General features: G+C 39.0%; 2 protein-coding genes and 2 long non-coding RNA genes across 6 annotated transcripts in view; 2 read left to right on the top strand and 2 right to left on the bottom strand.

Annotated features, from left to right (window-relative positions):
• LOC146978230 (uncharacterized) overlaps positions 1-6,287 on the bottom strand; it is an 80,602-nt gene extending 74,315 nt beyond the window's left edge. Inside the window, exons 1-3 of one of the 2 annotated variants that reach the window (XR_015037063.1) lie at positions 6,212-6,260; positions 6,007-6,030; positions 5,571-5,876 (exon numbers count right to left, since the gene is read on the bottom strand). This is a non-coding gene — a long non-coding RNA (uncharacterized LOC146978230). Of the gene's footprint in view, positions 1-5,389; positions 5,877-6,006; positions 6,031-6,211 lie in introns of those variants that run through there. The other variant, XR_015037064.1, reaches the window with a different exon arrangement.
• LOC146978228 (major histocompatibility complex class I-related protein 1-like) overlaps positions 1-15,548 on the top strand; it is a 121,199-nt gene extending 105,651 nt beyond the window's left edge. The window contains exon 5 of the mRNA XM_085790925.1: positions 15,234-15,548. Within this exon, the coding sequence (XP_085647051.1) occupies positions 15,234-15,460 (227 nt within the window). The 3' untranslated portion in view covers positions 15,461-15,548. The remainder of the gene's footprint in view (positions 1-15,233) is intronic.
• The window catches only part of LOC146978227 (major histocompatibility complex class I-related protein 1-like), a 246,574-nt gene that overhangs the window by 200,551 nt on the left and 19,390 nt on the right, over positions 1-26,633 (top strand). The window contains exons 1-4 of one of the 2 annotated variants that reach the window (XM_085790920.1): positions 10,970-11,251; positions 11,453-11,743; positions 13,541-13,825; positions 25,635-25,907. In XM_085790920.1, the coding sequence (XP_085647046.1) occupies positions 11,056-11,251; positions 11,453-11,743; positions 13,541-13,825; positions 25,635-25,907 (1,045 nt within the window). In that variant the 5' untranslated portion in view covers positions 10,970-11,055. Of the gene's footprint in view, positions 1-10,969; positions 11,252-11,452; positions 11,744-13,540; positions 13,826-25,634; positions 25,908-26,633 lie in introns of those variants that run through there. The other variant, XM_085790919.1, reaches the window with a different exon arrangement.
• LOC146978229 (uncharacterized) lies at positions 7,059-9,394 on the bottom strand. The gene is made up of 4 exons (XR_015037065.1): positions 9,104-9,394; positions 8,171-8,203; positions 7,454-7,489; positions 7,059-7,227 (listed from the first exon to the last, which is right to left on the bottom strand). It is a non-coding gene; the product is annotated as an uncharacterized LOC146978229 (long non-coding RNA).

The following is a 26,633-nucleotide window of genomic DNA, read 5'->3' as shown; positions in this document are numbered from 1 at the left end:
GGAAATCACACAGAAAGAACAGACAAGTCTATCAGGGCTAATAGATTTGATTCACAAGTTTTCGATGAACATGTTTTTGCATTTACTTTGCTACCACCTTTGAAAGTACATCCAAATATGTATGCTCTAGTATAGGCAATATCCCTTTAAAGGTAGAGTCCGTATATTTGTTCATTGCAGTTTGTAAACAAAACATTGAAACTTGGCCCCTCCTCTCGGGCTAAGCTGTGTAACCTCCTGCTCCTGACAGCAGCGGTTGTCAGGACTGCAAAGGAAAGGAAATACAGTCTGATTAAAGTGCTGGAGCTGTGGGCCGAAACCTGACCATCAACAACACCGGGAGCTTCCAGTGTTATGTTGTTATGCCGTTGTAGTGAACTGGAAAGACGGTGTTATTAGTGTTGCACCGATACCGATACTAGTATCGGTAGGGGGCCCGATACCGCACTAAAATGCTGGCATCGGTATCGACGAGTACAAACAAATGACGCACCGATGCCATTTACTGATATGAATGCTGCGCCTTGTGTCTTCTCTCGCCCGACACTCACTGCTGTGTGATCACACGTGTTCAGTGCATGCCAAGCCAAGTAAGGATGTAAACAATTAAATTAATTGCAGTTAATCCTTTTCAAGGAGTTTTTTGTGAAATGTAAACAAGCAAAGCGACATAAAGTAGCGGGATCTCTATTTAAATGTGTGCGCAGCGCACTGAGCACACAAGGGGAAGAGAGGAGGTGAGAAGAGACAACAACACTGTTACCTGCTGTATACTGGCCTCAGCCTGTACCATCGCTAACACACAGAGACCAGTGTGTAACGAGTCAAAAAGCCGCCGTCACTGAGCTGCCAACCCGACGCGGGTCCGGTGTGTTTATCAAAGCTTGGTGGCTGTGCTGAGGGTCGATTTGAGCTGCATTCAGGCTGCATTACAACTCCTCAGGCAGTGATCAGTGTCCGCGGCTTTTTGACTCGTTACACACTGGTCTGTGTTTTAGCGATGGTACAGGCTGAGGCCAGTATACAGTCTGCAAGTAACAGTGTTCTCTCTTTTCACCTCCTCTCTCCCAGTGCACTGTGCTCAGTGCGCTGCTCAGTGCGGTGCGCACACATTTAAATAGAGATACCGCTACGTTATGTCGGCGCGGTCGCTACCGGAGCTTAATTTAAAAAAAAAAAAAAGCGCTCGTTGCGGTGCAGCTGAGAGCAGCGGAGTTTCCTCTGCTGCAGCTGATCAGCTGACATGTGGTCAAGACGAAGCTACAGAGTAGACCTGTCACTGTCACAGGTGTCTCTCATCTCATCTCATTATGATAGGACTTCAACCTCAGAGCTCTGTCTTCAGACTGTCCTGACCTGTCCCTGAACATCACACAGGGACAACATGGAGCTGCTGTGTGATTGGTTACTGAGTTTATTAATGTTTACATCAGGCTGCGTTCAACCAATCAGTTTATGCTACTGTGATTTATGTATATACAGTAATCATCATAGTGTAGGGGCAGGAAAGACCATTTCATGTATCAAATCTATTGTTTTGGTCAAGTCAGAGGAAAAATGTTTGGGGTGTTTTTACTGTTCCTAAATGTAAAAATGGGTTACATTGGACCCTCAACATTATTTAAAGCAGAAGTAAGTGATATATTTGTGTTAATATAAGTCTTAAATAGTTATATCTTCCGACAGCAATCACTTACATAGAGTGTTTGAACCGAAACACGGGTCTGTCAGTCACTCTGCTCTGCTCTGCTCTGAGCCGAAGAGAAAACATTTATCGTATCCTACAGTTTTTATCCAATGAGGAGAGAGAACGGCATGCAGGGCTGTGTGTGCAGCCAAGGGACGCCGTGAATGTGGCGACGTAGGGACGAGGATTGTTATGGTGCGTTCAAGGAAACTCGTAACTCCGACCTGTGAAGTTGTATCAGTTTGATCTGGTACGAGTTCACGGGTCGGAAGTTACGAGTGGCCGTAATTTACGATTTCAAAAGCCTGCCTGGAACGCAGCATTAGCGAAAATGACCGGGTCGCTTACTTCTGCTTTAAGAGTGTTTTCAACATGGACATTATACATGTAGCAGTGTATCTGTCCTAAACAGCGAAGGATGCATTCCTTGGCAAGTTCAAAGCAGCTTTGACGTACACCCCGTCTCCCGACACAAACACACACACACACACACACACTTTTTTTTAACAACTTTGACTTGGCTGAGCAAACCACGACACACTGATTAATCCAGGTGTGTCTGAGTAGTCACAATGGGCAGACACACCTGGATTAATCAGTTTGTTCAATAATGTAAGACAGGAAATGAAGGACCTGCCTTAAATCCAGGAAGTGGTGGAGCTGTGCATAGAGCCCTGCGGCGTCTACTCTTCATATGTCTATGGTTTTTAGCGTTGTTATTAGTTAGGCTAACGGTGGCTAGCGCTAACTAGGTTAACTTTAGCCTCTAAAGGCACTACAGGGATATATTACCGTATTTAGATATATCTATGGGTTAGGCTTGACATCAGGGGTCCGCTTTTAGACAGTGAACGCAGCAGCAAGACAACACCTCGACGGCAAACTCATAACTTACTTTCACTTTTAACCTTTCTTACCAAAACAATTCACTTACCAGTGTTAACCATCAGCCCTGTCCCGAAAATGACAAAGATCGCGATGAAAAACATTGTGATATCATAACAGCGTTTCTTTACTCCTTCTAAAACTCGTTTTACCCGAACCCATGTCAGGGAGTTTTACTGCGTGTCCGCTGGCCGTAATCGACGCTTGATTTCCTGCTTCTCTGACTGGTTGCGTGGTGCATTCAATGTTACTCGTAAAGTGAAGTTCTACTAAAGACGCCTCCGACTTTCTTTTTTTTGCTAGATGGATCCGCTTTAAGTCCTTTATTGTTATTGTTCATCAGTAGTCTCAGCTTCTCGGGGTTTTTTTGTTTTTCTTTTTGTATTCTCTGTTTCTCTCTCTCTCTTTATATTGTGCAAGATAGACTAACAGCAGAGACGTTCTGTGTAGGATGTTATATCTATCGCTCTGGGCTACCCTAGAAGGACTTGCTAATGTCAACACACAGGACAATAGAGACAAGAGTGGCAACAGAACCAGACAATAATCTAACAAGACAACAACATATAATAATAGCCTAGAATGAAAAAATAAATCCATAACAACCATCATGTTAGTATCATTCCCAGAAATAGGCTAGTTTTCTTCATAATGCGTTGAGCTGCGCCAGCCTAGGTGTTTTTTTTGTTTGTTTTTTTGCTAGATAGATCATACCATCCGCTTAACTTAATCAATAAGTAATAAGTGGTTTATTGTTATTGTTCAGTCGTAGCCTCTGGTTAAAACTCGAATGACATACAAAAAGGTTGCCTTTCTCTCTCTTTTGTGCAAAATTGGTGACAACACGACACAGGATAATAGAGACGAGAGTGGCAACAGAACCAGGCGATCTGGACTCTACTAGGATGGGTTGAATATTCCTTCAACTGTGGATGTTGGCAGCTGGCCAATGGACAAACCATCTACAGTTTGGTTCAGTGGTGCACGAACTTAAAGCAGAAGTAAGCGATCCGGTCGTTTTCGCTAATGCTGCGTTCCAGGCCGGCTTTTGAAATCGTAAATTACAGCTTCAAGTCACGACTTACGACTTTGTAGCGTTCCAGGCAACCCACTCGTGTTTTTCCGACCTGTTTTACCTGTGAAAGTAACTATAACGGCCACTCGTAACTTCCGACCCGTGAACTCGTACCAGATCGAACTGGTATGACTTCACGGTCGGAAAAATACGAGTTTCCTTGAACGCACCATAACAGTCCTCGTCCCTACGTCGCCACATTCACGGCGTCCCTTGGCTGCACACACAGCCCTGCATGCCGTTCTCTCTCCTCATTGGATAAAAACTGTAGGATACGATAAATGTTTTCTCCTCGGCTCAGAGCAGAACAGAGGGACTGACAGACCCGTGTTTCAGTCCAAACACTCTATGTAAGTGATTGCTGTCGGAAGATATAACTATTTAAGACTTATATTAATACATCACTTACTTCTGCTTTAATGTTGTCTTTTTGAGCTTAGAGGTTCTTTACTCACTTCTTTGTGTTATTATTTTTGTTGAATCTTTGTTTTTTCATAATTATTAATTTAAAAATATTGTTTTATGGAGGCTACAGTAATATAAAAATACACATTTTTACACAGCGTAATAAAATAAAATGTCAACACTTTTGACAGGTGTTTACTTTGGGTGAACCAGGCTGCTGCCGCATGTGTAGAGACGGAGCAAAAACACCAACACACCCAAGTCGCTCTGTGCGTGTGTACACTGAAACTTTACATGACGTAAAAGTCAAACTTGTAAAAAATACCTTAAAAATTAATTAATTTCCAATAAGGTTTTTACACTGTCTGTTACTTTTACTTGTAGGCTACTAATGTGATTTAAATCAGTATAAGCTACTGCTATAATTCACTGTTAACTGTTAATTTTCTTTTTGTATCATCCAAATAAGCTCACGTGAACAACATTAATGATTCTTTTTAGACCAGTTTCCCTTTTCATGGATTTTATTTTTTAACTGTGGTTAGCAAACAGTGAATGTTTCATTGCAGGGATCCAACGGACGACCTGCATGACAAATCAGATCTTGGTGAACAGACCGGTACACAGCCGTGACTTTGAGCAGGTTAGCTTCACACAAACTGACTCAAATAGATCAACTGATTGTTCTTCTTCACAAAAACACCTCAAACCTCTAAAATACAGCTCATTAAACACACAACTTCAATTCAGGTTTCCACAAATCATTTACATCCTTTAGGCTATTTAATTTAATTTGCATAGGCATGAAATCACACACATTTTATAACAAACAGATGACATCATCTAAATAGTGTTCAATTTTGTCATTTTAAAGGAAAATGTACACAACCACAATGTCACTCCTTAACTGTTTTTGGTCCACAAAAAGTTATTATTGCCTTGATTCTATTCTATTCCATTTATTTCCAACTTTTTAGGTAAAACCAACACATTTTATGTCACATGTCACACACGGATATAGCTACAATACATCTTAGCAGATTTTGGTATTCTGATTTCTTACACAAATAGACTAATGCAAAGTGCAATTTTTCTTTTTAGCAAAAGAGAGAAAATCTGTTTATAAAAAAAGAAGAAAAAAATTTAAGTGTCAAGTTTCACAAACCATCCTTACATATTTGACAGGGTATTTTATCCCTGTAAAGCGCTTTGTGAGTTCTCTCTGTGAGAAGTGCTATACAAATAAATGTTACTTACTTTAGATTCTAAAAGCACAAAGCTAATCGGTAAATGATAGAGACAACAAAAAAGATATCAAGTAAAAAAATCACTAAAACCTTAATTCACCATATAACCCATCACACAGAATATCTTGTACTTAATAGATCACAATAAAGGCACTTATCTCTAATCTGCTTTATTAAGGCCTCAGTAGAGATACATGTATATCACCAGGACTTTGAGCCCTTGATATAACCTTCCTCTTTTAACTAACCCAACCCCTCCCCCAAGGTTGAAAAACGTTTTTTTTTTTTTTTTACTGAGGCAACATTATGCAACCGTCAATTACTCTTCTGAAGTTAAAACCCATCCCTATATCGGTATATCCCTAAATGTTGACAGTAGATTCAAAACCCTAGAAATCCAGTGGACATTTTTTTTCCTTTTCACTGGATGGACAATTTAATTTTCCTTTTTATTGTCTACCCACTGTCAATCTGGTAGATTGGTTGGTTGGTATTCGCAGAAACTTCAGATCAGATCATCCCATTTCTTGAGGTCATGATTGTTCGAGCTTGAGTTCTTGCTGCCTGGACCATTATGCTAAAGAAAAATTAACAAATGTGTTACTTTCTTTATTTAATGATTTTTAAAAATATATTTTTTTGTGTATTTAATATCACTGGAAGGCATTTTTGGAAAACGCTTTTGGTTATTCAACAAAGATACTTACCAGAGACACCTGAGTCCCCTGATCCTGCGGAGGAAAGAAAAGGCATTTTGTTATGTATGAACATAGTGTATGTTCATGCAGGAATAAATGGTATGTGTTACCTTCTCTACTTAAGAATCTGTCAAATGATCTATTTTCAATGTATTTTATATCACTGACAGGCATTTTTGGAGTGACATATTGTTCATACAACTACGATGCTTACCAGTCTCTCCAGCGCCACCACTACCGTTGCTGAGAGACGGTTCTGAAGCTGTGCAGAAAAGAAAAGGCATTTTGGTAAATTTATGTGAATTTATGTATGTACACGCATAAATAAACCCTAAATAAATTTCAGACCTTATGCTGGGAAAGACTTTGGTCTCATTAAAAGATACTACTTATTTAACTGTAATAACTCTGAACCCACTTCAAATCAACAAGGCTAGAATCCTCGAGAGGAGAGGAAAAAAATAGAGAGGAAAAAAATTGATCACTGCAATAAGTACTTTTGAAAGAAAGAACAAACACACATAGAGAAAAAAAAACATTTCAGGCCTTGTGCTCGGGCTTCAAGTCAATAAGGTGAGAATCAATAAAAATGCCTTATTACTTTAATACAGTATTCAATAATGTAACTGAATGATTACCGGTACCAGTGAGCGGATCGTTTTCCTTAGAGGCCTTAGAGGTGCTGTCATCCTGAGGGACTACACAAACACATACAGAAAGGGAAAAATTGATGGCTGCAATCAACATATTTTAAATGATCCTTACATATTTTTCTTTTACGTGATCTTATAACAGGATGTCAACTTGACATCCGAGGACTAAAACATTTTTAAACCAGTTTGGCTCAGTTTATTTCTGCTGATCTGAAAGCTGCCACTCAAACTCAGGTGAAAGAAAGAAGAAGAAAAAGATAGGGAGACTGAATCTGAATACACAGATGGTTCTCCAGCCAGACTCAGATGGTGTTTTACAGGTTAGGTTAGGATGTACTTTATTTGCCTATATTAAATTGTGCATGAATCTGCTTATGTAAATAGTCCCCATGAAATGCACTATATCCTGCTGTTCAAGAGACAAAGGGTAAAAGTACTTTCTCTACATAATAATTTTTGTTATTTTTTAACGTGTTTTGCCTTGCATATTTGTTCATAGAACTAAGACACTTACCAGACTTGGCAGAGCCACCACTACCACGACCAGAGTCATCACTGCCGAGAGACTCCTTTGAACCTGTGCAGAAAAGAAAAGTCATTTTGGTATGTATGCACATGTTGTACAGTATGTACATGCAGTAATAAAGCCTGAGTTGGAGCTGGGAAAGACTTTGGTTGTACTTAAACAGAAAATTAATTTACATGTAATAACTGTGAACCCACTTTAAATTAAAAACTGAGAAACATCAAAAATACCTGACTACTTTAATACAGTATTTAAGACTCTAACACTGCATGATTACCTTTGCCCTGCTCTCCAGAGGGCTGAGCCTGAGGGCCTACACAACCACAATAAGAGAGGGAAAAATGGATTGCAATTAGAACTTGAACCAATTTTTACATCTGTTTTTTTCAGTTACATGATCTTATAAATCAAGTCAAGGAATTTATTGCCATGTCAATAACTGATAGGAATGTGTCTTGGTTTGCTCTCAAATACTGTACATACAGTACGACCACCACAGCACCATACAAACACCACATAAAAAATACAGACTGGCAGAAGACAATATTAATTATGAAGGACAGTACCCAGTGGCATCATGTTCAGCATAACTGAAATCAGAGCTGTCAACTTAAAGAGAAAAAAAGGAAATCACTCACTGTGCCTGAATACAGGTCAGTGGTTCCAAAATATTTTAAACCAGTTTAACTCATGTCACTCTGACTGATCTAAAAGCTGCCAATTTAACTGTGACAAAGAATAAACAACCTGACTCAATCTGAACAGATAGGTGGCTCTGTGTACAAGGTCTGTGTCCATGTGGTGTTTTACAGGTTGGTGATGTATGTTATATTCTGTGGAGTGTGTTTTTTGCTGATCATGGTTTCAGGGAAAAAAATCTTAAATTTATTTACTACTTTGAAAATATATATTGAATTTGGTTTAAGTAGTTGCAACAAAAAGACTAAAGTTTCTAATGTTAAAAGACTGCAAAGCTGAGAAATAAAGCACTTACCTGGGGGTGCCTGAGTAGGCGGTGCTTGGGGAGCTGTAAATAAAAGTTAATATACAACACTTAAACAGATAAACTCCACTGAAAATAGGAAAACATAGCCTATCTTAATGAAATTCAGTGTACATTGACTACAGCTGAAGTCTATTTCTTTGCTGATCGTGGTTCATAATGTGACTTAGTGCAAAAACCTTTCAACTTAAAAATAACTTAAAGGGATAGTTCAACATTTTGGCAAATTGGCCCATTGCCATAATCGCTATAGTCATAGCAGTAGGTTCATTACCTTTAATTGTAGGTGTAAGCTATTTTCAGTACGGCGGAGCGCAGCAGCTGGCTGCTCAGAGCTACGCTATGGAGGCTAAGGGAATTTCTTGGTTTCCCTCATTAAACTCATCAAATACAAAATCCCAAAACTCCACAGCGCTTTTGTAGACAAGTTGTGACCTGCACAACCACCACGCTATGAGATAATGACGGAACGATACGAAACGGAGCCGTTTTCGAGGTAAATACAGGGTAAATACGGAGACTGCTTGCTGATAAACTGTCCCTGAACGCAACGCGCATCAGCGGTTTTGTATGAATTTACCTTGAAAACGGCTCCGTTTCGTATCGTTCCGTCATTATCTCATAGCGTGGTGGTTGTGCAGCTCACAACTTGTCTACAAAAGCGCTGTGGAGTTTTGGGATTTTGTATTTGATGAGTTTAATGAGGGAAACCAAGAAATTCCCTTAGCCTCCATAGCGTAGCTCTGAGCAGCCTGCTGCTGCGCTCCGCTGTACTAAAAATAGCTTACACCTACAATTAAAGGTAACGAACCTACTGCTATGACTATAGCAATTATGGCAATGGGCCAATTTGCCAAAATGTTGAACTATCCCTTTAACCTTCTAATTTTAAAAGACTGCAAAGATGAGAAATAAAGCCCTTACCTGAGGCAGGCTGAGCAGGTGGTGCTTGGGGAGCTGTAAATAAAAACAAAGTTAATATACAACACTTGTCTTAAACAGATAATCCACTGAAAAATGTGTTGGAAATATAATGAAATTCAGTGTACAGTATTGACTACAGCTGAAGTCTATTTCTATGCTGATCGTGGTTTCAGGGAAATAATTTATCTTAAATTTTATGCACTACTTTCCTGATTTATTTTGCCCCACTGCTGGGCTTAAAAATGTGACTTTCAACTTATGAAGAACTTAGGTTTCTGATTGGAGACAGCAAAGCTGCCCCCAAATACTACTACTGATATAGATTAATGCACTGCTGCAAATCAAACTTAACAAATGCACCATTTCCTCCTGACTGAGTCACCTTTGATGCAAGTCAGTTTTTTTTTCTTATCTTGGTCATTGTTGTCTGGCTTGGCAAAACCTGTTGTGATTTTAAACACAATTAACATAGTAATCAAAAACGGTTATTTTTGCTTATAATAATATAGGTAATACAGAATCTAGACTCTGTGGGCACAAACTTATGTTTATGTAAGAGACTGTGAGCTATGTGAACCTGCATCTCAATTAATGAAGAGTAAGAAAAGCTGCTTAATGATTGACAGGACTGTGATTCAATGTGACTTCTGAGATTCAGAATAAAATGATACCAGATCTTTCAATCTGATAAAGAACCTGTTTTATCACAGTCTAATCTGACGTCAATGATGGTTTGACAATAAGACTTTATTAATTAGGGTCCGGGCAGCTAAGCTGCCGGGACACTATTGTATTCCTAGGAATTCTTCTTCTTCTTCTTTCTTTCTTCTTCCAAGGAAGTCATACTTCCCATGGGCGAAAACTCACCAAACTTTGCACAAAGGTTCAGTCCCATGCCAGATTCACTCAACTCCAAGGACATGTGCCCCCCCCTCCTAGGGGGGGCACAATAAGCGTTTAAATTTAAAAACTTTAAAAATTCCTACCAAACCAACGGTAGATGCTACAGTGTTGAAACTTCACCACAATGTAGCCTCAATACTGCTGAAACTTTTGTCCACTTAAACTTATTACAAATTATGAAGTCCATCACTCTGTTTTTTTCAATAACTGTAAAACTTTTAAAATGTATCTCCTCCCACAATTTTTGCTCAATTGACACCAAACTTGCTACAGAGCATCTCCAGACCGTCCTCCACAAAACTTGTTTCTCGGATTTTTGATTAAAGCAGAAGTACGTGATATATTTGTGTTAATATAAGTCTTAAATAGTTAGGCTATATCTTCCGACAGCAATCACTTACATAGAGTGTTTGGACTGAAACACGGGTCTGTCAGTCCCTCTGCTCTGCTCTGAGCCGAAGAGAAAACATTTCTTGTATCCTACAAGTTTTTATCCAATGAGGAGAGAGAACGGCATGCAGGGCTGTGTGTGCAGCCAAGGGATGCGCGTGAATTTGGCGACGTAGGGACGAGGACTGTTATGGTGCGTTCAAGGAAACTCGTGTTTTTCCGACCTGGTGAAGTCGTACCAGTTCGATCTGGTACGAGTTCACGGGTCGGAAGTTACGAGTGGCCGTTATAGTGACTTTCACCGGTAAAACAGGTCGGAAAAACACGAGTGGGTTGCCTGCAACGCTACAAAGTCGTAAGTCGTGACTTGAAGCTGTAATTTACGGTTTGAAAAGCCTGCCTGGAACGCAGCATTAGCCAAAACGACCGGATCGCTTACTTCTGCTTTAAATCCCTTACTGCCATAACATGTGGATGCTGTTATTCCCGTCATTTTGAAAGAGAGTGCATGTGGTTTGTGTCACTCCCCGACAACTGTGACATTGTGTTAATAAGTATTTGTCTGTCCTGTGTGATTTCCAGAGAGACATTCCCTCACTTACATCTACACGGCCCTCTCCAAACCAGTCGGCCTCCCTGGTATCCATGAGTTCACAGCCATGGGTCTGATGGACGACAGGTTGATCGACTACTTTGACAGTGAGCACCAGAAGAAAGTTCCCAAGCAGCCATGGATGGAAGAGAAGCTTGATCCTGATTACTGGGAGAAAGGCACACAGTCCCGCCAGAGCAAGCAGCAGTGGTTCAAAGTCAACATTATGATCCTGATGGATCGAATGAGACAGAATGAAACAGGTAAGATGTGGGCAATGTGAGGGGCTGTTGGTGATTCACTTGTAACTTTTGCTACATTTATTGAAACCAACATGGTTTTTATGAGATTTTGTAATGTGTCTTGTAGGTGACTTTACTTCAGTGTTTAACCAGAAAACCTCTGCAGCATCTTATACTGTGATGTGTATGTTTATGTGTTTGTCTTACTGTTCTGCCCTATAGACATCCATGTCCTTCAGTGGATGGTCGGCTGTGAGGGCGATGTTCAGCCCGACGGCAAGTTAAAGTTTGTTCGCGGTATGAACATGTACAGCTATGATGGAGACAACTTCCTGTCCTTCGATGATGCCAACTCTGTCTGGGTGGCTCCAACTAATGCAGCTCTGGAGACCAAGAGAAAGTGGGACAATGTCCAGGTCCTGGCAGAATACACCAAAGGCTACCTGGAGAATGAGTGCATGGATTGGTTGTCCAAGTTCATGAGTTATGGAGCGGAACAGCTGAAGGCTGCCCGTAAGAAAGATGTGGCAACATTTTCCATCAGCAAACACTATAGTTGATATTAAGTATTATTTTATGTAATCCATATCTTTTTAAAACGTAGAATACATTTAGGAGCCAAAATCATAATCAAACTTGGGGGAACAACATATTCATAAACCGTGATCTTGAAAATTGTTTTGGAAAAGTTTTTAGAAAAGATAAGATATGTCACATCAAGTCAAGTCACAGTTAATTATAAAGCACATTTAAAACAACGTCAGTCGACTGTACATACTTAAAGGTGTACAGAAAAGAAAACTGAATTTGAGCCCACTCTGGGTCTTAACATTAGTGTAATAACTCATCTATCAGACGATGTAGGCCAAACTTTGTGCAAAATTCTATTTTTGAGTAAATCCGGGCTGAAAGTGTGTTTTTTTTTTTTTTCGCATTGGATAACGCAGGCGCACGGATTATAGCCTCGTAAACCAGCCTCTCACAGAAATGCATTTCATTTCATTTCTCGGGAGAGTCTGGCCTCATCCCCCCTCTAAGCGTTTGGGGTGGGCGGCAGCAGGGCGGGAGCAGTAGCAAAGACGGTTTAATATCTTTGGTAGTAGCGTTGACAGACAACCCCATTCAGCCAATCAGCAAGTTGGTGTAGTGACGGGGCGTTGCACCAGTCGGTCCCTGATTGGCCAACGTGCTGTGTCAATCACAGCGGGCGACGCTGATTGGCTCGGCCTTCTGAGGGTTTCAGTCCAAACGCTTAGAATGGGGATGAGGCCAGACTCTCCCGAGAAATGAAATTAAATGCATTTCCGTGAGAGGCTGGTTTACGAGGCTACACGGATTATACGTCAGCCTGTACACGATTCACCAGCCACTGATATTGGATCTGTCATCCGTCATTCAAACGTCTGAGACACGCACACACACATGGAGCTCGGTCTCGCCCCAAGCTTTGAATATCCCGCCCGCTTGATAACGACCAATCAAATTCGTTTTCCTCACTCGGGTAAACTTGTGTTGCAGCTCGTGACAACTCGGCGCGACAAACAGGACAAACGGCCATTTCTGCACACCTTTAATCATAGAGACTATAATGAATAAAAACAATACAAGGAATAATAAGAACTCAATTTAAAACAAATTTAGAATTAAAGAGAAAGTAAAGAAAGAGAGTAAAGAGAGAGAGAAAGAGCCACGATTACTTGCTTAGTTGGAAGTGAGGCAGTGTAATGTGAAATAAAACAGCAAAGTAGTTAGAAATGTGTGTCAACAATCTCAGTATTTAATTCTAGGCCAAACACCAATATAAGGTCCAGTGTGTGTCCATTTTCATGTGTTGGGTCAGATACAGACTGAGTAATATTAAAAGAGTCAATGAGATTCAGAAAGTACTAAGGGACGCGATTCGCAGCAGATGTGAAAGTCCCCAGCTATTAAAAATCGATTATAATTCACTGTCAGTCCTGCCACAAAGTCTGTGAAGTCCTTTATAAAATCCTTATTGAACTGAGGCGGACAGTGGACCACAACGCACATGACAGGTGTATTACAGTTTAAAACAGAAGTCTGCAGCTCAAAGCTGGAGAAGGAGATCGACGGGGATAGTCGGCATTGAAAGCTGGATTTGAGAACAGATGCTACCCCTCCACCTCAGCCGGTGCTTCGGGGGGAGTTGGAATAGCCTACACTAGGGCTGGACGATATAGAAAAAAAAGCATATTGATACAAAAAAACTTCATATTGTATACTGTATACTGTCATACTGCATATGAAAATATAGAATAGTGAAACTCACTTTATGTTTTCTCTTTCCAGCTCCACCTCAGGTCCACCTGTTTGCAAAGAGCTCAAAGGTTCAGACCAATGTCACTTTGACGTGCCTGGCAACTGGTTTCCTCCCAAAAGACATCACACTCCGGATCAAAAGAAACAGCCGTATCTTTGAGATCGAAGATGGATTAAAATCCTCAGGTGTTCGTCCAAATGACGACGACACCTTCCAGAGGAGAGACAGCGTGGAGATTCTGAGAAGTGACAAGTCTTCATTCACCTGTAAAATCATCCATGTGGCTTCAGGAGTAAATGTTGTGGAGTCATGGGGTAAGAACATGCTTCTTATTGTTTGCATATGTTAACATTTCTGTATTTAAGAAATTATAAGAATTGTATAATATCGACATTATTGCAGAAACAACATATCTGTAATGATAAGAATGGTAAGAACATGCTTGTTACTGTTTCAATATGTCAACATTTCTGTATTGAAGAAATGATAAGAACTGTAATGTAACTTAGGTCTGCAATAGCCTATGGACATTATTGCAGAATCTACTGACAACATGTCTGTTATGACCTTATGTTCATTTAAATGACCTCACCAACAAAGGTTAAATGTATGTCCAAAGGCCAGAACACTCAAGACTAGATGTCCCTGAAGTATGATCTAGGTTTATTTTCAGTTTGACACTTATTTCTGGATACAAATTAATGAAAATATCTTCACTATGACTACCAACACAAACCTACAGTTAATACAGTATAAAACTATCCACAGGTACCACATCACCCTGAGTAAAATGTTCAAAATGAGATTAGCTGGCACAAACATCTCCACACACAAAGGTAGCACAGACATGCCACATGGGTCTGTGATCCAGTTTGCACTTTTTGGACAGTAGTCATTGAAAATCTCTCCACTATTTTGGACTGCAGAATCCCATTGTCCCCATCACTCTGTCTACTAGGAGACTGCTGTGAGAGAGGAGGGAGGGGGGAGAAATGCATTGTAGCCTAATAAATGATGGCAACGCAGTAGACTATGAAACTGCACAAAAAGTTACCCATTTTTATTTAATACAAAGATACTGTAAGGAAACACTTATTACTTAAAATGTGTATGTTTGAGCTGAGAAATACACTCCTAAAATATGGTTATTCCCTGTGTTGTGCTTGATAATCAAGCAAATAAACTCATTACAGCATTAATTTACAATCACAATTGTACATTTTTATCAAATCGTGCAGCACTAGTTTGTATGTGGCCCAGGATAAGACCAGCATTAAATGCAAAAACAACACAATTAAGATACACTCAAAAGATATAAAATGAGAAGAGGATAGAGAAGGAAGGAGAAGGAACCTAAAATATTTATACCCTCAACACATGGGGCAGGTGCTCTACCAACTGAGCTAAACACCGGTTTGGGACTGTTCATTGTGATTGAGCTGTTTCTATGGAGTAATTTTATTTGGTTTGGGGTTTTGTGTCCATGTAAACACACCTAGTGGCAGTGACTTGTTAGGAATTAGACAAAAAAGACAGATTATCAGCTGAGGAGAAACATTATACATAATTTACAAATTTATGTCATAAAATATGAGCATCACATCACAGAGCTACACATCCATAGCAAATCATACTAAATTGAGTCTATCAAATAGAAATGATGGTGAATGACGAAAACTGAACATAAAACTAACGTGAATGTTTTCTTTGTTTTAATTTTAGATCACGCACTTGTTCCACTGTCTGCAGAAAATGGAATCATCATTGGTGCAGCTGCGGGTGGGGTGGTGCTCCTCTTGGTTGGTGTTGGTGTTGGACTGGCTTTGTTCTTTAAGAAATGCCAAACTGGTGGTAGGTGCCGTGCACACACATTTGTCAGTATAATGGGTACACACAGCCACAACCAATACAGTCTAACAGAAAAACTAGAACAAATATTACTTTTCTAAAAGTTTATGAATAATTTGCAATGTACCGTACTTTCCGGACTATAGAGCGCACCTGAGTAGGCTATAAGCTGCACCAGCTAAATTTTAAAAGAAAACACATGTATAGGCCACACTTGAATATAAGACAGTAGGGACAACTGTGCAAGTCCGCTCGCTTTTCCACTGTTTTGGTTACGCTCCTCTTTCAGATCGTGCCACTCTTGATTCTGAAGAAAGTGCCGTTGGTCAAATTGTGGTTGCTATCCTGGAATTCATGATTGTTGCTGCTATTGTGCCGGTTGTGTTGTACATGAAAGGCAAACTTTATAAGTGCAGTACACACACACTTAATGGGCACACAGTCAAAACTAATCGAGTTTAATAAAACAGTTAGAATAAATGGTAACACATCTATAGTGCATTCTGAGCGCATTCATAGTGCATTATAATTGCACTTCCGCGTTCAAAAAACTGCAATCCCCTCGGCTTCCTCTGGGGGCTGGCTCCAGGGAGCAACTCCAGTTGAGCCCCATGTTAAAATAGCCGACTTTACAGCTTAAACGTTGAGTGACAGGTCCGGAGACCGCTGCTTCGAGGCCAGTGGGCGGGTTCTCGGCCGGCCAACCGCCGCACCTCTCCAAATATGGCAAGTCAAATCCAACATGGCGCAGCTCAAACCCCCGTAGTAGCGGCACAAAACCATGGATGTATTATATTATCACAAAACAGACTCCCCCAAACCAATGGGTGACGTCACGGGTGCTACGTCCATTCTTTTTACAGTCTATGGTTCAGATCATTAGAATAAACTTTTTTAAGATTTAACAAAAGCTAAACATCAAAACCATCATTGACGTCAGATCTACTTATATTATTAAACTGTGATAAAACAGGTTTGTTATAAGATTCAAAGCTCTGGTATTATTTTATTATGGAGGTCAGAGGTCAATCAGTCTTGTCAATCATTAAGCAGGGAAGGCTTTTCCTATACTTCGTTAATTAAGAGGTTCATAAAGCTCACAGTCTCTTACATAAACATAAGTTTGTGCCCACAGAGTTTAGATTCTGTATTACCTATATTATTATAAGCAAAACAGTCATTCCTAAAACAGTTTTTGTGATTACTGTGTTAATGCTGCTGTGTTTAATCACAACAGGTTTCGCCAAGCAAAGAGACATCCATGCCAACGGTAAGAAAAAAGCTGCAGGCTGTTTGTCCTGTGCTTCTTCTGCCCCAGTGTTGGTTTGGATGTGTTTTTGGTACTTGATGAAAATTAGCTGGTCTTGACCCTGCAGTGGTTTCTGTCCACTGAATTTCATTAAATGTGTTTTATTAATGTGCAATGTCCCTGATCCTTAAACCTTTAAATAAATAAATATTTAAATACTGTATTAAAATCAAGATATTTTTGATAATCCTCAGTTTTTTAAAGTGTTCACAGTTATGTAGATGAGTCTTCTGTTGAAGTATGACCAAACTCTTTCCCAGCTCCAACTTCGGCTTTATTACTGCATACATATACACAGTACAACATGTGCATACATACCAAAATGCCTTTTCTTTACTGCACAGGTTCAAGGGAGTCTCTTGGCAGTGATGACTATGGTCGTAGTAAATCTAAGTCTGGAAGTGTCTATGACTATGCAAGTATGAATACGCAATGCAAAACACATTAAAAAATGGCAAAAAATCATTATGTAGAGAAAGTATTTTTTCCCTTTGTCTCTTGAACAGCAGGATATGGTGCATTTCCAAAAATAAAGTACATCGCAACCTGTAAAACACCATCGGAGTCTGTCTGGAGAACCTATTCAGATTCAGTTATTTTCTTTCCTTCACCTGAGTTTGAGTGGCAGCTTTCAGATCAGCAGAAATAAACTGAGCCAAACTGGTTTGAAAATGTTTTAATCCTCCGATGTCAAGTTGACATCCTGTTATAAGATCACGTAAAAGAAAAAAGTGATGTAAAGATCATTTAAAATATGTTGATTGCAGTCACCCATTTTTCTCTTTCTGTATGTGTTTGTGTAGACCCTCAGGGTGACAACACCAGCATCGCCTCTAAGATAAGCGTTCTGTGGTTCGGCCGGAAGGACCCGCCTGCAGGAGAACAAACACACACATACAGGGCCGTAACAACCGGTAATCATGCAGTTACATTATTGAATACTGTATTAAAGTAATAAGGTATTCTTATTGAATCTCACCTTATTGACTTGAAGCCTGAGCTCAAGGCCTGAAATGTATTTATTTATTTTTTTCTCTCTGTGTGTTTGTTCTTCTTTGAAAAGTACTTATTGCAGTGATCAATTTCTTTCCTCTCTTTTTTTTATGATCAATTATTTATTGGGTTTTTTTTGCAGACAACTGATAAGACATGAAAAGAAACACAATCGGTGGGGTAGCATAATGAATTACTGCTTTTGTTATCTTTGTTTTCACCCATTAACCCCTTCCCCCCAGCCTCTTCTCAATTGGCATACTGAGTTAACAGAATTGTTCAATCAACCAGAACCAGACAAACAATAATATTCATTTAAAAAACAACACAAAAACAACACAAAACAAAACAACAACAACAAAAAACAGACAAAACCAATAACATCCCAAAGCACTCACTCATACATCATTCATTCACTCACTCATTCTACCCTAACCCAGAAATCTCATGACCACACACACAGCCAGTATGTCAGTTGCATGCACATCTGTACATATACATTTTATACGTTTTAGTCAGATGGACAGGAACCAAAGTACACAGGAAATAAGCAGTTCACTGCAGAACCGAAATTAAAAAGAAAAAGAAAAATACAATTCTTACATTAAACTTAAACATTTTTTTTACCAAGTTTGACCAACAGTGTTTTTTTCTGTGTTTTAGCTGAATGTAATCGTGCAGTGGTAAGCTTTAGCTGTGCAATATCCTTGTATGAAGAAAGCCATTCCTTGATTGACATAACATGTGGGGGTTTCCGGCAGCGGCAAGCTATCATCCTCTTAGCTGCTGTAAGCCCAGCAAACAGAAGACGGCTATTATTTATTGTTAGTTTCAGAGAGGAAATATCATTAAGTAATAGTAGAGAAGGAGAGCAAGGAACAGTTCTCACCACTCGACAGACAATATACTTGAAATATTTTCCCACAATCTGTTAACTTCCGGGCACTGCCAAACTAAATGAAAAAACGTACCAATGGTATTGCCTGAACAAAAATCACAAAATGGGTTATTTTTAAGTTTCATTTGATGAAGTCTCTGAGGTGTAAGATAAGATCGATGGACAAATTTATAGTCAATCATCTGATGATTTGGATTTCTAGATGAGATAGTAATATTTGACCATATAGATTGCCAGCTGAACTCTGAGGAAGCATTTATGTCACTTTTCCAAAGTCTGTTTAAAGGCAGATGTTTAAATATGAAGCCTCCACAATCAGTTTGTACAACTCAGAGGCAATACCCTTGTTTTTACCTTTAGTATTCAGTTTAATATGAAAAGGATGATCTTCTAATTTGGAGTCCCACGGAACACCGTAACTGTAAATAAAAGAAAAAGGAAGTGCCCGGAAGATCAAAAGTTCTTTGTAATTTCCGGAATTCAAGGAGACCTTGTATCCCTATAATGTCCGAAGTGTATTTACTCCCTTATCACTCCACTGGGGAAAATAAATGGGTTTCCCATCTATTAAGACTGTTCTGTTGAAGTATGACCAAACTCTTTCCCAGCTCCAAGTTAGGCTTTATTACTGCATACATATACACAGTACAACATGTGCATACATACCAAAATGCCTTTCCTTTACTGCACAGTTTCAAGGAAGTCTCTCGCCAGTGATGACTATGATCGTGGTAAATCTAAGTCTGGAAGTGTCTTAGTTGTATGAATACGCAATGCAAAACACATAAAAAATGACAAAAAATCATTAGGTAGAGAAAGTATCTTTTCCCTTTGTCTCCTGAACAGCAGGATATGGTGCATTTCATGGGAACTATTTACATGCACAATTTAATAATAAAAAAGACCAAAAATAACCTGTAAAACACCATCTGAGTCTGTCTGGAGAACCTATTCAGATTCAGTCTCTCTATCTTTTTTTTTTCTTTCACCTGAGTTTGAGTGGCAGCTTTCAGATCAGCAGAAATAAACTGAGCCAAACTGGTTTGAAAATGTTTTAGTCCTCCGATGTCAAGTTGACATCCTCTTTATAAGATCACGTAAAAGAAAAAGGTGATCTAAAGATCATTTAAAATATGTTGATTGCAGTCATCAATTTTTCTCTTTCTATGTGTTTGTGTAGACCCTCAGGGTGACAACACCAGCACTGCCTCTAAGGAAAGTGTTCTGTGGTTCAGCCGGAAGGACCCGCCTGCAGGAGAACAAACACACACATACAGGGTCGTACTGTAACAACCGGTAAATATATTGGAATGTATTTTTTTTCTCTCTCTGTGTTTGTTCTTCTTTGAAAAGTACTTATTGCAGTGATCAATTTCTTTCCTCTCTGTATGTGTTTGTTTAGGTTCTGAGCCCACTGGATCCAGTGCATCTAATACCGCCTGGAGAACAAAAAACACTCATGGGTAATCATGCAGTTGCATAATTGAATACTTTATTAAAGTAATTAAGTATTTTTTTTTATGATTCTAGTGTGGTATATTGATGTGTTGATGAAAAGAAGGAATCACCGCCGACACGTCTTCACTTGTATTCAAAAAGGAGTTTATTAACAAGAAGAAGAACAGTGTACAAAAAATGCCGAATCCTGGAGCATCTCTGGTGCCAATGTGAGATCTCTCTCTCTATGGCTCAAAACCATAGCTTTATATGCTTTCTTAATCCAAAACTCCCCCTTCTCCCAACATAAAGATATGGCTTATCATATTAGGCACATTAACATGAGCATTCCATGTTTCCTGTAGATCTAATCAATTCTATTTCTGTCTGTATCTGTTTAACATACACAGTTCATGTTCTATGTTCATGAACATAAGACAGAATCTAACCTATGTAATTTTACGACTTTGCATCATCTTCCAGATGAGGCTAATCAAGACTCTCACAGGAAAAATGTGATTGACAGGACACACATTTTCCCAGGATACATTTCACAAGGGTCACTCTTCTCTGTCTCATCTATCACTGTTACTGAACACCTTATGGAACATCTTTATATATCTGTAAATGTATGTGCGTCTGTCTCTCTTATAACATCTGCCTTCGATTTGTTTACTTCTAAGCAAAACATGTCCATGAAGTAAAACACCAACTCACACTTTCCTTCAGTTCCAAAAAAGGGCACATATACAAAGAAGAACATAATACATGGTGATGATATAAGATAATAGAGCAAGAAGTTCAGGTGGATAATAGACTACACTAGCCTTGTTGATTTGAAGTGGGTTCAGAGTTATTACAGTTAAATAAGTAGTATCTTTTAATGAGACCAAAGTATTTCCCAGCATAAGGTCTGAAATGTATTTAGGGTTTATTTCTGTGTGTACATACCTATATTTACCAAAATGCCTTTCCTTTTCTGCACAGCTTCAGAACCGTCTCTGAGCAACAATAGTAGTGACGCTGGACAGACTGGTAAGCATCATAGTTGTATGAACAATATGTTACTCCAAAAATGCCTGTCAGTGATATAAAATACATTGAAAATAGATGGCAGATTCTTAAGTAGAGGAAGTAACACATCTGTTTACTTTTCTTTAGAATAATGGTCCGGGCAACAGGAACTCAAGCCAATCACCAGATGATTTGATCTGAAGTTTCTGCAAATACCAACCAATCTACCAGATTGACAGTGGGTAGACAATAAAAAGGGAAAATAAATTGGCGGAGAACAGTGAAAAGGAAATAACCAAGTTCTTTTTATTTATCTTTTTTGTTGTCTCTATCATTTACCGATTACCTTTGATAAGAATGCTCTTGGAATCTCATGTAAGTAAACATTTATTTGTATAGCACTTCTCAGAGAGAACTCACAAGGTGCTTTACAGGGTTAAAATACCCTGTGAAATATATAATACTAATACTAATATATAATACTAATACTAATTTTTTCACTTCCTGTTAAACAAATTTCCTTCCGTTTTTTTGGTTTCTCCTGCATATTTGCTTTATCTCATTATTTCATATTAAAGCAAGTTTTTTAATCTTCTGAATTGTATGGAACTACAGATGTATGACATGAATCACAATGTAAGGGAGGGCTGAACTTGATAAGCTTTGCTTCATTCAGCCCCTTCTCAAACTTGCACACAGTATCATTATTGTTTTTGTTTCTTTTTACATAGACTGTCTTTTGATGTGCTTGTTTGAGACAAATAAAAATCAAATATCTACTGTATACTTTGTATGCTTTTTTGTTGTTGTTGTTCCACTTTTTAATATGTTGTTTTATACATCTTTCATGTGTACAAAATACAAATACAAATAAATTGTAGTTATATCAGTGTGTGACATATGACATTAAAATGTGCCAGTCTTACCAAAGAAGCTGAAAACAAATCAAGGCAATTATAACTTTTAGTGGACCAAACAACAGTTAAGGAATGACAATTGACTTAATTCAGGGTTGTGTACAGTTTCCTTTAAAATGACAAAATTGAACACAATAGGTGCTCTAGGTGGGGTTCAATCCCACCACCTCCCGCACCGGAGGCGACGATGCTAACCTCTTCGCCAAGAGATTGACAACCACTTGGCAAGTTGGTTAGCACGTCTTTTATGGGTGGAGTGAGTGCACATCCATTACACAAATTCAATTAAATAAAGGATGTAAATAATTTGTAGAAAGCTGAATTGAAGCTGTGTGTTTAATGAGCTGTATTTTAGAGGTTTCGCTAACCTGCTCAAAGTCGCGGCTGTTTACGCGATTTGTCGGGGCTTCAATACAAGAGGGACATTAGCTACAGACGAGCTGTGTGGAGGTATTTGGATGGTTTTTGGTGTGTCTTTTTGCCCTTAGTCGACATGAGGGTGAGTAGATATTGAGTGAAATTTGAATTTTGGGTGAACTATTCCTTTTATCTGTCCCATGATGGAATATCAGTTCATCAGTTCGTAAGCACTGGCACAATAGTTTGCACCGCTTCTTTTAAACTAACAGTGACAGATTACTGTATTTTATTTTATTTGTTTGTTTGCTTTGTGTGTATGTGTATGAGAGTCAGCCATTTTTTCTAGTCCATAATAAAGATTTATTTACTTTTTTTTTTTTTTTTTTACTTTTTTTACGTCACATAAAGTTTCGGTTTAGACGCACATCTTTAGGTGTGCCTCTGCTCAGCCTCCACACACACAGCAGCAGCTGCAGCAGCAGCAGCAGCAGCAGCCTGGGTCACCACAATATAAACACCTATGACAGGACCAGGAAACAGCACTCAGGAAACAGACCGTCGTTTGTCACTGTTGGGCACGGAGTCAGAGCCCTGACTTGGCTTGGCTCAGGTGAAACCCCAAAACGCTAAAAAAAAAAAAAAAAAAAAAGAGTTTCAGAGGGAGTAAAGAGACGCTGTACTTAGACCACAATGTTTTTTGTTGCAATCTTTGTCCTTCTCTGGACAGGATTGATGGTAAACAGCGGTAAGTGAAGACTTTTTAACACATTCTGACAGTTGTGATGTCTTTAAAAATGTGTGCTTCTGCTTTGAGTTTTGAGTTGGGAATAATATTGACGATTAGTTGTTGACTTGTTTTGCAATGTGCATTTCTTATGGACCTTGTCTCAGAAAGTTAGGTTATCCCTTAAAGCAGAAGTAAGCGATCCGGTCGTTTTGGCTAACTTCCTGCCAGCGGATGGAGTTGGTGTAACAGGTCCCAGGCAGAGTACCTGTACACAGATAAGAATCAGGAGAAAGAATGAGACAGGCAACAGTTTGCTTCTGTTCAGTGCAGCTTCGCTCAGTCGAATTTACTTATCAATTTGCAAATATCTTTTCCATACTCAAATGTCAAGTAACAGTACGACATCCATAATATCAGATACAAAACCAAAATACTGTACATACAGGCTGGTTACAGCATAAGCCTCTTATTTCCAAATAAACACACTCTTCTTCATAAAGAATAATCCTGAGTTCAGTGGACAACTGCATTAATACATCCGCCTTCAGTCAATTAACTGAGCTATTATGTAGTTCACAACTACTGAAAATAATACCATGAAATATAAAATGTACAGGACCTCACATGTTCCCTTATTTAATCTCACTCATAGTGCAAATAAAAGAAGAAACTAGCATATTGCTTTGACTGTTGATTCAAGATAAATGCCTGAGCTGAAGGCTTGAGCTGAAGACTTGCAAGGTTTTAACAATTTTAACTGGTTACAACATCGACAAAATATATGTATATCGCTCTATCACATTTAATTTATTCACGCAGGTAACAAAATACTGTACCCAAGATAATAGTTTTTAACTCAAAATGAAATGTGCTGGAGCCAGAAACTACGACATGGTTTGGTCCCAACATAAAGAAAAAGTAAACAGCGGCGCCATCTTCGTCGTCCGCGATACCCCGAGAACTATAAGTTCTGCCACTGGTTCAAAAACACATTTAAACACATTCAATAGCCTTACAAAATCGACCTACTAAATGATAACACAGTAAAAAATAATGACACCAAGTTATTAACTAACATATAATCACAAATGTTTTATTTTCAATGTCCTGGTAACAATAACTTTATTGTTTTGGAAACATCAACGCCTGCAATAACAATACATTTTACTACAGTCTCAAAACAATACAAAGGTGAATCTGTTTTGGGAAATTAAAAATGAATTCCATTGTATTCCATTGAGTGCTCAGTTCTTCCCCTACTGTAGCCTACATGTCAACTGTCATGTTGTTCCTCTTTCATAAATATGGTAATGAAAGTCAAAAATACCATTAAAATGCATAGTTGTATATAAAATAGCATCAAAAAATGTTGCCGCTGTGTTGGGGGGCCTGTAAAGATTCTTTTCATGGGGCCCAAAATCCCTAGCGGCGCCCCTGCCTCATTGGATAAAGGTTGTAGGATACAAGGAAAGTTTTCTCCTCGGCTTACAGCAGAGCAGAGTGACTGACAGACCCGTGTTTCAGACCAAACACTCTGTGATTGCTGTCGGAAGATATAACTATTTAAGACTTATATTAACACAAAAATTCTGCTTACTTCTGCTTTAAAGCCCTTGCAATAGAAAAAGCCCAACAGTATTCACCATGGCAAAAAGTAAAAAGAAAAAAAAAACATTCTCCTGCTTCTCACCAGAGGAGTTAGACATTTATTTATTTATTTAAAAATATAATGTAATTTATTATTAATATATCTATTGCACATTTAGAAAAAAAGAAAGAAAGAAAAAAGCACAAGAGTGTGAGCTCTCAAGGCAATAATTTCCATAGACTGTATAAGGGGTGAACACAAATATTCTGTGTTTGTGTGTGTGCAAGTGCACACATATAGTTCAAAGATGTGTGGTATTTTCATTACAAACAGTCACAATGTTGTTTAACCTTCTCTACCTAATTAAACAGCATCAGTAGCTGCATTAAATGTGTGATCAGACTTTCTTGATCAATTTTTGATTCATTCTGCAAGCTTCAGATGAAGAGGAGAAGAGACTTATTTAGAAGTCCAAGTGTGAGTAACTCGAACACACAAAGGTCCATTATGGATAAGAAGCAATATGTAAACTTTAGCTTACATATTGCTTCTTATCCATAATCCTAAGCCCTCCGGCTCCTCAAATTCTGAGTGTCAAATGTTTTAATTCAACCAGAGCCTAAATATTTAGATATACTTTTGAAGGTGGCAGTAAAGAAAATGCAAAAAAAATGCTCATCCAAACCTGTGAAACAAATCTATATTTGTGTTTTAACTGTTTGTCTGGAAGACAAAAGAAAAATTCCAAGGCACTCTCTTAACTCTAAAATGCCTTTATTGAATTATGTCATGGTCGAAATGACAATTAAAAACTCCGACGTGTTTCGGCGCCTTCATCAGGGAGTCAAATGGAGAAGGACAGGAACAATGGTTCTTTTATACAAGTGTTTTTCCAATGACAAGTGTCCACCTGGTTGCCACAACCCTGAGTGGGTGTGGTGGCCAGCCCATTAAAGGGACATATCCATAGCCCAGGCCCCAGAAAACTAAGCTGAATGAAATGTTTGTCTCTTCTTCCCGTGTGATTTCCAGAGAGGCATTCCCTCACTTACATCTACACGGCCCTCTCCAAACCAGTCGGACTCCCTGGTATCCATGAGTTCACAGCCATGGGTCTGATGGACGGCAGGTTGATCGACTACTTTGACAGTGAGAACCAGAGGAAAGTTCCCAAGCAGCCATGGATGGAAGAGAAGCTTGAGGCTGATTACTGGGAGAAAGGCACACAGTCCCGCCAGATCAAGCAGCAGTGGTTCAAAGTCAACATTAAAATCCTGATGGATCGAATGAGACAGGATGAAACAGGTAAGATGTGGGGAATGTGAGGGGTTAGGATCGTCTGTTAAAGGGATAGTAGCGTTTTTTTAAAGTGGGGTTGTATGATCTACAAATAGCCCCTAAGTACTTTAATTGCAGTAGAAGACTCTCTGCACTCCTCCCGTTAGCAACGCCAGCCCATAGCCCTGCCCAGAGATTTACAACATACAGTGTTGTGAATGGACCCAAAGAGGAGTGCAGAGAGTCTTCTACTGCAATTAAAGTACTTAGGGGCTATTTGTAGATCATACAACCCCACTTTAAAAAAAGAGAGTGACAGACAGGCTTATTGTGCAGAGGAACAAAATGACGGCGTACTTTCCCTATACTCCTGACACTTAAACCTGAAAAACTTTGACATGTCAAACTTTAGGATGTGTTAGCGGACTAATTCATCTGTCTAACCATCATAACTATGACAGCTGAAACGGTAAACAGTCGATCGATCAAAAAAAATACAGCTCAAGTTTTTTTCATTTAAAAAAACATAGTAGCCTATATTGAGGCTATATTGTCCATTGTATTCATATACATGAATATATGTTTAATTATTCATAAATGAAAGCTCCCGCGGTACTTTTCACCCAGCTCTGCCTATTGTTTCTGTTCTGAATATCCTGAGATTGGACACGGAAGTGACCTTTTGGACCTTGATGACGTAGCCACTAGCCATCTGCTTGGTTGGAACAAAAACCTGCAGCCACATGGCGCTTT

This window comes from Trachurus japonicus, chromosome 11 (assembly GCF_045865225.1).
Source record: "Trachurus japonicus isolate A0001 chromosome 11, Traja_1.0".
Classification (NCBI taxonomy): domain Eukaryota; kingdom Metazoa; phylum Chordata; class Actinopteri; order Carangiformes; family Carangidae; genus Trachurus; species Trachurus japonicus.
This window is presented reverse-complemented; position numbering and strand designations above follow the sequence as displayed.